At 41.6% G+C, this 14,404-nt stretch overlaps 1 protein-coding gene across 6 annotated transcripts; it reads right to left on the reverse strand.

Moving 5' to 3' along the window:
* Nucleotides 1-305: 305 nt before the first annotated feature.
* On the reverse strand, nt 306-6,702 carry LOC125720350 (N-acetyltransferase 8-like). Of its 6 annotated transcripts, none has more exons than XM_048995659.1 (2): nt 6,563-6,702; nt 306-1,593 (listed from the first exon to the last, which is right to left on the reverse strand). In XM_048995659.1, the coding sequence occupies exons 1-2, from the start codon at nt 6,664-6,666 to the stop codon at nt 921-923; spliced, it is 777 nt and encodes a 258-aa protein (XP_048851616.1). In that variant the 5' UTR covers nt 6,667-6,702; the 3' UTR covers nt 306-920. The 6 variants fall into 6 exon arrangements, with proteins under 6 accessions (XP_048851616.1, XP_048851618.1, XP_048851620.1 ...); XM_048995661.1 differs by having other exon boundaries at nt 6,552-6,697; XM_048995663.1 differs by having other exon boundaries at nt 6,639-6,689.
* Nucleotides 6,703-14,404: the final 7,702 nt, after the last annotated feature.

The raw sequence follows: 14,404 nt of genomic DNA on the forward strand, positions 1-14,404 counted from the left end.
CTCAGAATGTTTACCTAATAATGCACTATCGTTTATCTTTGTCTTATGTGGAAGAGGAGGTTCTTTTACAGAGCACACTTGAGTAATAGTGACCAATATGAAGTAACCACTCTGTGTAATCACTCCTTACTCTCTCAGCGCTGCAGTTGTATTGAGGGCACTCTTGTAACCTAAGATATATTTACCAGCTTTAACCCCCACTGTATGCATCGGCTGCAGCATCTTGAAAATTCAACACATGCTAGAAACGCTCTGCAGCCTTGTAGTACTGTAACCATCCATACAATAAACCATTACTCCAGAACTTGCCTACATATCTCTGTTTTTTATTCCATTTTGACTATTTTTGCTTTTTAATTCATAAAAAAATAATGGTATTTGAGGATTAAGGGACATGCGGTGAATCATACAAGTCAGGAAGCAAAACAGATTGCTGTGGTGTTTAGCTGACTGCACCACATTACAGTCTAGCAGAAACAAACTGAAACGCTGTTTAAAAATGTGTAGTCGTATAGATACATGCAACACCCTCACAATTAAGTATCGTTAGTATTACCACCAATTACGTGACTTCGGAATTGAACAATCTGTAACACTCGTGGGGGCACAAGTAACCTGAAATGAAATGTTAGTTACCTACTGATCCTATGTCCGTTCATCATTAATCATAACATAGTTGCTATACTTGCTTGTGTACTTGACTAGTAACTGAGTTACTAAGTTACTTGTGCCCTCTCAAGTAAAGTGTTACCGAACAATCTAACATCAGTAGTTCTCTTTTGCACTGCTTTCAGACACTGACATTTAGCTGTCGAAATATAGATACACCTCTTAGAAGAAGGGGGGGAAGTCAGCTAAATTACAGATATAAGCTGAGATCAGCAGGATTAAGATGATAAGTATTTACTGCCTGTACCCATTTATACCTTTAATTGGTACTCAAACAGGAAGAAATTGGTGAACTTGGCTGTCAGAGTTGGGCGGCGAAACTGCCTGATCTTCGTAAAGCCCATGTGTTCATACAGCTTCTGTGCATCATTCTGGACCTCAGCGGTATAGAGGACGATTGCCTGGTATCCCTCTGTGCGAGCAAAGTCCACTGCTACCCTGCAGAGGGTCTTGGCGATGCCTTGGCGTCGATGGCTTCTGTGCACGGACATGTGCTTAAGCTCTAAGAACTCCTGATGAATCTTGGAGGGTACGTAAGCCATCATGGCCACCACTCGGCCCCCATTCTCTGCCACCCAGAAACAGGAGTCCCTCTCCTCCATGTAGGACTCCTGGATACGACTAAGGTCTTCTTTCAGTGTGTAGTCAATGTATTTGGTGTAGGACTGGCTGACCAGCTGTCGAATTCCTACTAAGAGCATGCTGGTCACCAGTACAGGGAGGAGGAAGGACTTGAAGACAGCCATCAGAGCAAAGAAGACGCACATAAACACCACCTGGGTAAGGGGCTGTTTCAGCACGTGCATGAAGGAGGCGGGAACTTGCTCACTTATCCCCAGCGCAAAGATCTCCTTCACCAGCTCCTCGTCTTCATCCCTGTACTTCCGCACCTTAAAGCTGGCCATGGTGCTGACACCCTTCAACCTAAAAGCGGTACAGACAAAAATCATACACTGGGTATCGCTGCCAAATCTCACTGCCAGGAAATGCTAATTAACTGCACTGAAACTTTGCACTCCAGAAATTTCCATAAAGACTGATGTTTGGGCCATTCTCACAAACTCCTGGCTACAACAAGTGTTCTCTAATTTTCAAAATTAGTTTGAAGTTAGACTGTCATCATTGTGTAAACTGTCCGTTTTGCCTCTAGGGTAGTAAATTGTGTTATGTTAATATTTGTTTCTGTAATAAAAATTATTTCAACAAGTCCAGGGAAAAAGCTAGAGATGCTAAAAAACATCACAAAACCAAAAAAAAAAATGAGTTGAGATATATATATATACACATATACATACATACATATCCATCCATCTTCCAAACCGCTTATCCTACTGGGTCGCGGGGGGTCCGGAGCCTATCCCGGAAGCAATGGACACGAGGCAGGGAACAACCCAGGATGGGGGGCCAGCCCATCGCAGGGCACATTCACACACCATTCACTCACACATGCACACCTACGGGCAATTTAGCAAGTTCAATTAGCCTCAGCATGTTTTTGGACTGTGGGGGGAAACCGGAGTACCTGGAGGAAACCCCACGGCGACATGGGGACAACATGCAAACTCCACACACATGTGACCCAGGTGGAGACTCGAACCCGGGTCCCAGAAGTATGAGGCAACAGTGCTAACCGCTGCACCACCATGCCGCCCCCTAAATGTATACATTTTATTTTTTTTTTAATTCAGCTGCAGTATTTCTGTAGAGATTCTGGAAACTGCATCACTATCATATTAAACTAAAATGGGCATCAACAGTGTTTAACATGATAGTTTCACCAACAGTAATTGTGTTTTAAAAATAAGATTATCCGTTGTTGTGTGTTTCACAAAATTAAGTGATGTCTCCGCAAAATATAATCTAGGTCAGGGGTCACCAACCTTTTTGAAACAGAGCTACTTCACGGGTACTGAGCCATACAAAGGGCTACCAGAACAGATTTTACCTAAATTTCATGTACGTATAAGAAACAAGTTTTAAATACTTTTTTTAGACATTGTCATTTTCAGATCTATGTAAATACAATTAAAGAACAGTAACAAGATGAAATTTAATTTTAGACCTTGCTCACTGCTGAGTTGTGCTATTTCTAGAACAGGTCTGCTGGCGACTCGGGGTCCTCGGGGGCATCCTGGTGCCCATGGGCACCATGTTGGTGACCCCTGATCTATAACTTGTAAAATAAAGAGATGGAGTGCTGTGACAGATGACCTGGTCCCCACAATCCCTCAACCCAAACCCTATAGAGCAGATTCACTTGTAAACATCTCTTCCTTAAATGTAAGCCTTTACATGGATTACACATCATGTAAAATAAGGTATTTAAATGTTTTGTTTTTGCTTTAAAACATGTAGGTTATTTCACAGTATAATGCATTTTTAATAAGTAATGTAACAACCAGCTAAGTCTGAGACCTGCGTGAAGTTGGCCCCCCATATGTTTCAGATTTCAATCAAACTGGTCGCAATCCTATGTACCACGTTTGTGCTTGATTGTGCCGTTAAAATTTTTGTTTGTGCCATTTTAGTTTGAGATATTGTTTGTTTACATAGTCACGTGACACCAGCGTGAAGCTGGCCCCCCATTTGTGTCTGACTTCCACCAGACCGATCACAATTGTGTGTGCTGTGTTTGTGCCGGTTTGTGCCATTAAAACATTTGTGCTGCTTTAGTTTCTGAGATATTAATGTTTGTAAAGTTTCCCCCCCCCCTCATTTGCATCTGATTTCCACCAAATTGATCGCAAACAACTGGGCAGCGGTTGTGCCGTTAAAACTGTCCTTTGTGCTCCTTCAGTCCGTCATTGATGTCAGTCTTTGTCTGATGTCTCGGTTCCTTTGAATAAATCCCCGTTTTCCCCGAGTTCTGCCTACCTTGCCTGGTTCCTGCCCGATGATCGCCGCTTCGCCCGACCGCGATCGTGACAATGAGGTAAGTTGTAACAATAGCAATGAGTATCTGAACTTTGATCACTAGTTCAAACGCAGCCTCAGCATGTCTGCAGGTTCTTGAGCAAGGTTCTTAACCCCCAGCTTTCTGGGTGTTCCACCAGATGGTTGCCCTTTGCAGACAACTTACTCTACAAATAGGAAAGTGAAAAGACAATTTCCCCATGAGTATCAATGAACTATTTATTATTATTATTATTATTATTATTATTATGTACTTGATGATGGGAGCTGCACAAATGCAAAATCTAAGTGGATGCCTTTTTCGGCAACCGCCTGCCGGAAAAGATATCCCCCCTGTTAAAACTGGATCTACTGCAGCTACATTGCTGAAACTTGCACAGGTAGGTTAACACTTTCTGAAATACAAATTCCCAAAGGCACTTGATGATGGGAGCTGCACAAATGCAAAATCCAGGGGATGCCTTTTTCGGCAACCACCTGCTGGAAAAGACATCCCCCTGTTAAAATTGGCTATACTGTAACTACACATGCGATACATACACAGGTAAAATAAACTGATGAAAATAAAGCATACTGTAATTATATATGTACTCGTAACTACAGTCCATTTACTCTTACATTGTATTACATTTTTTTCCACAATCCCGATGAAATCTAAATTGAGTAACTTTACAGTAGTATTAAAATGATAGGACACCTTTCTCTGTATTACAGTTTGCCATAGCATTGTTGGCTTAGTAATCATGCTAATAACATCGTATTTTATGTTGAAAAGAAGGTATTTAGTTTTGAGGGCAGTATATGGTGAAGAAGTAGAAAAGTTTAATTTTATTTTTAAATTATAAGAGAAAAACAATGCTCAAATTATTCACATTTCTCAAATAGTTAAAAAATTGTAATAAAATAACATTGATAAATAGTTCCTAATAAAATACAATAATTTGAATAACAATAATAAATAATTCGTTTGTACAAAGTAAAATTGATACTCATGGGGAAATTGTCTTTTCACCTCCCTATTTAGAGTAAGTTGTTTGCAAAGGGCAACCATCTGGTGGGACACCCAGAAAGCTGGGGGTTAAGAGCCTTGCTCAAGAACCTGCAGATATGCTGAGGCTGCATTTGAACTAATGACCTTCTCATTACATGGACACAGGCTTAGCTGATCAAGCCACACGCGGCCCCCTACACAAGAAGTATATCCCCTCACCAACGTCATCATTATATTTGCACTGACCCCAGCATCATGCACGTTTAACCAATACAATTTGGAGACAAGTCAGTGTCATCTGAGCTACATGGTACAACACTATTTAGCCATTAATTAAAACGAGACCCAGACAATTTAAAAAGATTAAGAAATTGATTATTTTTTTTCGTGAAAAAGACAGTTAATGTGCATCTGATACACACTTATAATGTAACAAGCTTTAAACTGCCACGTTCATGTCTGCTGTTTTGAACTTTTCAATCGATATTAACAGGCACGTGACAGCCCATTAAGTAACAAATCGTTTTCAGATCAGCGACCTATTTTATTTGTTTTGTGTTATATATCTGTATTTTAACAAAATACAACGTCATATGATGTGTTACGTGCGTTTTACGAGTTTACGTAAACTTCTACGCATTACAAAGAAGAGGTTTCATTTCTATGTTTTCAGTGGTGCGGGCTCCCGAGACAGGCACGCATTCTACGGTAGGGATGCCTTTTTCAGCATAACATCGGAGACGCCGCCTTTAATACGGCACTAGAGTTTACTCAGATCACTACATATAGTTGCATTCATTAAAAAAAAATCATGTCAAATTTAATACCGTATTTAGCAAAAACACGCACATACCCGATAAGCAATCCTTCTAAACCAGCAAGCCGTTATTTGTATGGCTACAGTTCAATCCACCCCTGAAAACTTAACTGATAAGGATACTCAGGCGTGTTAGTTATGCAAACACTGACTATTGTTCGTCTGTTAATATCCATTAGAGATTTCATTAAAAATCAGAATCCTCCTCATCCACCATTTTCACATGTAAGCTGCAGTACTATACCTAGAGTGACCAGATAATCCATGTCAGGGAGGACACGTTGACCTAGGACTGGATTTTTAAAATACTATTTTAATTAAAAGAACCTGGATCTCAGTTAAGCACCTTGTTCTTGCTGCGTGCTAATTGGTCAGTCTCCTATAATCATGCACGTGTCACTAATGTTAATGTGAAACAGCTGGATGTTTTTCAATCAAACCAGTGAGGGGCTAAACTTTGTAACACTGAAAACTGGAACCGACTTGCAGGCAAGTAGGCCTCACTCTAAGGTGGTTGTGACACAGGAAAACAGAGGGCGTGCTTTGCAGGGTTGCTGAGACATTACGCCAACGCTTGACGCTTGCCCTACTGGGCTTAACAAGGGAAGGGGTCGTTGACGCCGCAAAAGAGAAGAGAAGACAAGACAACGGGGGGTATGATGGGTACTAATGAAAGCAGTTGTCTGTCATGCGAGTGGAAAATATCAAGATCAGCAGATGCCACAGACGGGCTATATAAGCCAGACAACAGTTTGAGCTTCCTCGGGTATGTACTGGTTGCGCATATAGGCTGGCTCCCGGATCGCGATCTGTGCAACGAATAAAGGGCTGACTTACAACCACCCTTCGACTCACGTGTGCGTCTCTTTCCTCATCAACGGACTCGGCGGAGACAGGCTCCAACACCAGTCAAAGCACAAGAAGAACTGAACGATTTAGTCAAGGAGCCTTTCAGTTTTACTGCAGCTTGTAAATTCTGAAGTAGCTCAAGGTGTCCGGGATGACATGGATAATCTGGTCAGCCTAGATATACCCTTTAAGTCACGCGCCACCAGTTTTTTTTTTTTTTAATCGCTCCGATTATTCTTATTCTTCTGCCCTCAAATGAAATAATCAGAGCCGAAGAAATACTAAATTTGGCGAGAGGATGCAGATTCTTACCCGCTACGTACGTTTTTGATAACGTATCGTGAACCGTGAGTGCTACAAGCCCCCCAAATCCGCTGACTTGCCAAACAAAACTCTCACCAAATCGCCAAATGGCAACTCTCACCATTAAGACCAGCCCACACTGATTTTTTTCCCTCTAATTTGCATAAATCTACTTTAGATTTAGTTCTAGGTTTTTCGCCTTCAAACGATCATAAGGGACTGAGCCGATCAATAATTATTAAATGTTAACAATTGTAGACCTGTTTCCACTCAGCTGCAAAAGTACCTGGACAATAATAGTATACGTCAAAAGCAATGTCGAGACGGTAGAATTTGTTTTTAATTTTGTTTACTCTTAACTTCCTTAAACTTTTGTCAGCGTTACACACATTGTTGCCCAGTTATCACTCTACGCATGCGTACTAATAACACTAGAATAGTACGGTACGTGGCCCGTTGATAACAAATAATGAACACAACACAAATGTTCGACAGTTGCGTTACATTAATCTGTATCTGACCTGATCTGTCATGTATGTATGCGCAACTTATAAAGGTTATTTCCGCACAGCATCTTGTTGCTGATTTGGTAAATCATTGGTCAGAATCGCTGTCAATTGTAATTGGTTATTGTACCCACTACTAAATCAGGAAGTCCAGAAAGAGAAACGTTTGAAAGTTTGACAGTCTTATACCCAAGCATTAAATATGCATTATTGTTATTATTGTATCGAGTAAGGTGATATGACTCGATCACCTGCATTTACAAGTACGTTCGATTTTCCATCTGCATAGTAATGTTCTTGAGTCTTTTAAGTCTGCTTGTTGTTATATTTGATATCATGTATAAAGGGATCCTGTGCAGTAATTCAAATACTTACTTGTATGCAAAAATAAAATGAAAACTAAATTAAATACTTTGTCCTATGAGACAAAAGCAAATACTACTAAAATGGTAGTGGAAATATGGTGGGTTCACAGTGCAAATGTAGACAGTAGCTGTTTTTAGTTTTACAGTCTATGCTGTAAGTAAGTAAGCAAAGTAAAGTAAGTAAAATGGCTAGTGCTGGATATGGGTAGGTGGGGGTGCAGACCATTTGGGGCAGTGGGGAGAGGGGGGAGAGAGGGGAAAGTGTTCAGCATCCTGACAGCTTGGTCTCCCACAATGCTGACTGTTTTGCGGGTTAAGCGGGTGTAAGAGGGGTGGGTGGGGTCTCCCACAATGCTGACTGCTTTGCGGGTCAGGCGGGTATAAGAGGGGTGGGTGGGGTCTCCCACAATGCTGACTGCTTTGCGGGTCAGGCGGGTGTAAGAGGGGTGGGTGGGGTCTCCCACAATACTGACTGCTTTGCGGGATAGGCGGGTGTAAGAGGGGTGGGTGGGGTCTCCCACAATGCTGACTGCTTTGCGGGTCAGGCGGGTGTAAGAGGGGTGGGTGGGGTCTCCCACAATGCTGACTAATTTGGGGGTCAGGCGGGTGTAAGAGGGGTGGGTGGGGTCTCCCACAATGCTGACTGATTTGGGGGTCAGGCGGGTGTAAGAGGGGTGCAGAACCAGGGTAGAGACTAGAACACAAGTCCCAGTGGTATGAGGCAACAATGCAAACCACAGCACCACTGTGCCACCCCATGATAAGGCTTGTATTATTTATTTCAAGGCTCCATTTTTACCGTAGGTTACCCCTAAAGCAGATTAATAATATTAAAAAATGACCACAAAAAGAATAAAATTTCAATAAATTAAAGGGGAGGAGTTTGATATTTCTGGTGTTTGTGACTGTAATCGCTTCCATTTTGTATGCCAGCTGGATGGCAAAGTGTCAGCTGGTGAAGTAAGTTTGTGGTATTTCCAGTTTTAATTGGCACAAGTTATTGGCAAAGTTTACAATATACTGGCACCATTTTGCTGTGTGTCAGACTGCAAATTGCCAAAGTATCATCACACCATGGCATCCTTTTACCTTTTTTACCTGCAGTGTCTCGTAAATAAAAGATGTGGTTGCTAAGCTGTTACCTCCTTCACTGACACTTGCAGTTTCCTTTGAGGGAGTGCTAATCTCCGTAACTCATTTGTGTTACCAAAATAGAAGCATGTGGCATGCACAGGTAACTCAGTCAAACTTGCTGTGCATTTTACCTTGGCATAGATTGTCCATTCTTAAAAGATTACCATGTGACTGGATATACTTTCATTTCTGAAATGTGAAATGGGGAGGGGGGGTTACTTTAAGTACAGCAGCAAGTTACATTACGTGCACAGATACAAGTGCAAAAAACATATTATTATACAAGAAATATTTTTTTTAAATCTACCAGTGGTATATGTGCAATTAAGGTAAAGTCCAGTACTACAGTATCTGCTTTACAGAGGCAATGCTGCCCTGGCATGTGTTATGGCTGGGGGTGAGGGCTGGAACGTTGGATGAGGGGATTGTAGTGCCTGGTGTTGGCGGGCAGGACGTATCAGGTTGGTGGGATCCTCAGTAGCGCTTCTCAGCACAGGCACCCTGGTGGAAAGAGCCGCCGGTTAAAGGTACCGCAGTAGTGCGCCCTCTGGAGCAAATAAGCGGAAGTGTCGATGTTCTACAATTTTTCTGCCATTCTTTTACCCCAGAGGATCCAGGGTAATCCTGCAATGGAGCTGGCCTTCCTCATGTTATACAGTCATGGCCAAAAGTTTTAAGAATAACACAAGTATTGGTTTTCACAAAGTTTGCTGCTTCAGTGACTGTAGGTTTATTTTGTCTCACGTCAAAGGCTTTTATTGATAATTACATTAAGTTTATGCAAAGAGTCAATATCTGCAATTCGCCCTGACATGCTATCAATCAACTTCTGGGCCAAATCCTGACTGATGGCAGCCGCAGCCCATTCTTGCATAATCAATGCTTGCCGTTTGTCAGAATTTGTGGGGTTTTGTTTGTCCTACCGCCTCTTGAGGACTGACCACAAGTTCTAAATGGGATTAAGGTCTGGGGAGTTTCCTGGCCATGGACACAAAATGTCGATGTTTTGTTCCCCATTCACTTAGTTATCACTTCTGCCTTATGGCACGGAGCTCCATCATGCTGGAAAAGGCTTTGTTTGTGACCAAACTGCTCTTGGATGGTTGAGAGAAGTTGCTCTCAGATGATGTTTTGGTACCATTCTCTATTCATGGCTGTGTTCTTAGGCAAAATTGTGAGTGACCCCACTCCCTTGGCTGAGATGTGACCCCACTCCCTTGGGTGAGAAGTGACCCCACACATTAATGGTCTCAGGATGCTTTACTGTTGGCACGACACAGGACTGATGGTAGCGCTCACTTTTCTTCTCTGGACAATCTTTCTTCCGGATGCCCCAAACAATCGGAAAGGGGATTCATCAGAGAAAATGACTTTACCCCAGTCCTCAGCAGTCCAATCCCTGTACCTTTTGTAGAATATCAGTCTGTCCATGACGTTTATCCTGGACAAAAGTAGCTTCTTTGCTGCCCTTCTTGACACCAGGCCATCCTCCAAAAGCCTTCACCTCACTGTGCCTGCAGATACACTCACGCCTGCCTGCTGCCATTCCTGAGCAACCTCTGTACTGGTGCTGCTCCGATCCCACAGCTAAATCAACTTTAGGAGACATCCTGGCACTTGCTGGACTTTCTTGGGCGCCCTGAAGCCTTCTTCACAACAAAGGAACCTCTCTTCTTGAAGTTCTTGATGATCCGATAAATGGCTAATTTAGGTGCAATTGTACTAGCAGCAATATCCTTGCCTGTGAAGCCCTTTGTGTGCAATGCAATGATGACTGCACATGTTTCCTTGCAGGTAACCATGGTTAACAAAGGAAGGACAATGATTTTAAGCACCACCCTCCTTTTAAGCATCCAGTCTGCTATTCCAACTCAATCAACATGACAGAGGGATCTCCAGCCTTGACGTCCTCAAACACTCTCACTTGTGTTAACGAGAGAATTACTGAAACGATGTCAGCAGGTCCTTTTGTGGCAGGGCTGAAATGCAGTGGAAATGAGTTTTCTGGGACTAAGTTAATTTTCTTGGCAAAGAGGAACTTTTCAATTAATTGTAATTCATCTGATCACTCTCTATAACATTCTGGAGTAAATGCAAATTACCATCATAAAAACTGAGGCAGCAAACTTTATGAAAATTTATATTTGTGTCATTCTCAAAAACTTTGGTCACGGCTGTGGTACTACATAGATAACTAATTTTTCATGTGAAACTTTAGAAGGACTGTAGAAAAAATACCAGATGCACATATTTCATCTTTGGAATTAAAGCGGAACTTGGCAACTACCCAGTAAACAGGTAAGCAAATGAACAAGGTTTTGAGAAAACCTTCTAAAGCAAATGATTAAGTAAAGCATCCTTTTACCATTTGCCTGCTGTCCTAAAATAACATGATTAACAATATTATTCTACAACATTAATAATAAACTATAATTATGGCAGAACATTTTAAGAAACAAGTAATCAAACCTGGAGCATCTAGCTGTACTTGTCATAGCACACGACTTTCTTTGGAATGATTACATCAGAGGGCTGGATTAATTAACACAGGGCTGAAATAATAATTACTAATACTTTTTGTATTACGTCAACATATAATAATAATCAAGTCAGAATGATATGATTTAATGGATGGACGAATGTTTACTGATCACACATTGTTACGCCAATGAAATTATCTGAATACAAACACAATACAAACATATATGGTACAAGACTGATGATGCAATGTTGACGACACAAAAGAACTCCATTGAAGTTGGTACATTAAAGATTTATTCACGAACAGATCTTTTATATGGTGCTCCGTGTGGTCCAAAACTACTACACAGGCTGCACCCGAAATCGCCCATTTCCATACTAAATAGGGCACCAAAATAGCACACGAGACATAATAGTGACCGTATCTTTCCACGGCAATACAGTGCTATTTTGAAGGCTCCTTCAAATGCAGCCTAGAAATGCGTTATTTGAAATGGGCTTTGTCGCTCCGCTGTGACACATTCGGTCTTCGAGGTTTTAGAGGTTATTGCAGGCTGGGACCATTAGAGGGCACCAGTGTTATTTTGTGAAAGGATTTTACCAGATCAGACGAAGTCAGGCAAGGCTAGTTATAACTAGTGCTTATCGTGTTAATGCTTGTAAATAATCTGGAAACTTTAACACGCTATTTTGTTTTTACCGCAGATTAATTAACCCTCTGGAGTCTACCTGCGGAATAAAACAGAAATCTTAAAATGTCTGTGAGTTTTTTCTGTAGTCATATAAAAAACACCTCTGGAAAACTAAAACAAATATAGAAACTAAATATATTTTAGAGCTTTGTAAGGAGAATAAAAAGAACAAGAGTCACTGACTGAAGCGTCTGAGTCAAGATGCAGACCTGATCTCCCAGCCTTCTGCCAATACCTATAGTCATATGATAACGATCGATATGATAATGTGACAGTGGTTGTTCCGTCAAGAAAACATGTGAAACACTCATAAACAAGAATTCCTGTCTGGGTTCTGTTTACACTGACTGAGGAGCTTCGACCCTTTATTTTTTTTGACGTGAGAGACTTTAAACTGAGGATCAAAATACGATAAAAAGAATCTGTTTCTTCAATTTATGGATAACTGCAAACTCGGGTAAACAGTGACTTTGTAAATCTTAAAATGTCACTTATTTTCAAATTTTGATCGCTACTGTAAAAACTTGTCTTTAAAAAGAAAGAAATTATGCAAACGTGGTGACTATATATATAGGTTGTTCTTTTACCGTTTTTCACTACCTTTATGAGACTTTTCTTGCGAATATAAGACTACAAAGCAATCATTTTAGTTAATTTATCATGTTTCTCAAAATATAAGTCATAAAACAGTGTAAAATAGCATGGATTGCATTTGCTGAAAATAACATATTTTATGTAAAATTAACCATTGCAGTAAAACACTTGTATAATTCACATAAACAATGCAACATACTGAATATGGAAGGAGTGAAGTTGCGATGAAAAATTAAAAAATAAAAGCAGAGCATGTTTCCCAAATGCATAGTTGCTAATTACATTAGAAACTTACATATTAGGAATCCATCCATCCATCTTCCAAACCGCTTATTCTACTGGGTCGCGGGGTGGCCTGAGCCTATCCCGGAATCAATGGGCACGAGGCAGGGAACAACCCAGGATGGGGGGCCAGCCCATTGCAGGGCACACACACACCATTCACTCTCACACGCACACCTACGGGCAATTTTAGCAACTCCAATTAGCCTCAGCATGTTTTTGGACTGTGGGGGGAAACCGGAGTACCCGGAGGAAACCCCACGACGACATGGGGAGAACATGCAAACTCCACACACATGTGACCCAGGTGGAGACTTGAACCCGGGTCCCGGAGGTGTGAGGCAACAGTGCTAACCACTGCACCACCATGCCGCCCCTCATATTTGGAATCATGCAACTGAATGTATCTTAAAAATACAAAAAAGTAAATACTACCATTTTAAACTTGGAGTTAATCAGGATTAACAATCACAGCCTATTACTGTGATTGACTGGGTTGATTTTTTTAATCGATCGACACCACTAGTTACAACGCGGCAAAGTTGTTATCTGCAGTAAAGCCAGCTCAACTGATGATGAAGACTCAGTCAGAAGATATCACATATGGCGACGGTAATAAAAAAATTTGCTGCAAGAAAACGAGGGACATGCTAGCCATAGCGAGTGAAGTGAAGATGATGGTCAAGTAAGTGACGACGTGCTGCTAGACGGAACAATGGCTGCTAGAGTGCGTGTGGTGACTACTTTTGGTAGCAAATCACAAACATGAGAAGAACACTGAAAGTCTGGACCATTTTTGCAAACAGCATCAATACATACAATCATACAGTGAACTGGCGAGGTTGTTAAAAAATCATATTCGCCTAAAACCAACTCAAATAATGCAACGGTGGAAATTTAATTCAAGAAACAGGATTGCAACTCTGGAGATTCTTTGGCAATGATGCTGAGAGACCGTTTGGTTTGCAGCGTAAATGGTGACAGGATACAGTGGAGGCTGCTGTCAGAGGTCGGATTTTTGATAAAGGACTGAGGTTTGTGCAAGCCATGGAGGCAGCAAATAGAGACATTGTGGACTTGCATGGCATGAAAGATCAGGGTAAATGGAACAGAGCAAGATTCAGTGAAGAAGATGAGTGATACTCGTGAAAAGCCCCAGCAGGACATGAGGAAATGTCCCGGATGTGGCAGGTATTGCCACTTAGCCCAAGACTTCAGGCTTGCCAGGGGTTGGTGCCACAGCTGTGGGCAGGTGAGACACATAAAATGAGCTTGCAGTATGAAAACAGTTGGAAAAGACTAAGCATGTTAAAGGAGAGGCAAACCAGCAGGGGAAGAGAGCGAATTTCATGCACGAAGAAGGGGGTGGTAGTGAGAATGAGGCTAGTGACATGACCATGTAGTGTATTAATAAAGTGTCAGTTATCCCCAGAGAAGTGGACACTGGCTGCGAATACACCATAATGTCAGAGAAGACATTTAACAAGTTAGCCGCTGATACCCACAAGCCCAAGCTAGCCAAGTGCAGGATGAAGCTCAGAACATATGGTGGCCATAGAGTGTCAGTATTAGGGGCAGCTAAAGTCAAAATGGAATATAAAGGCATCACCAAGATTTTAGCAGTATAGGTTGTCAGAGGTACAGGGACAAGTCTAGTGGGACAAGGTTGGATTAAAGCTCACAAGTTAGACTAACAACCTGTATATAAGATAGGGGAGAGGGAGGAGCCTCTACAGAAAGTGCTCTCGAGACATGAAACGGTGTTTAAGGATAAGCTAGGGATGCTGAAAGGCGTCTCAGCGAAAATT

This window comes from Brienomyrus brachyistius, chromosome 25 (genome assembly GCF_023856365.1).
Source record: "Brienomyrus brachyistius isolate T26 chromosome 25, BBRACH_0.4, whole genome shotgun sequence".
Taxonomy (NCBI): domain Eukaryota; kingdom Metazoa; phylum Chordata; class Actinopteri; order Osteoglossiformes; family Mormyridae; genus Brienomyrus; species Brienomyrus brachyistius.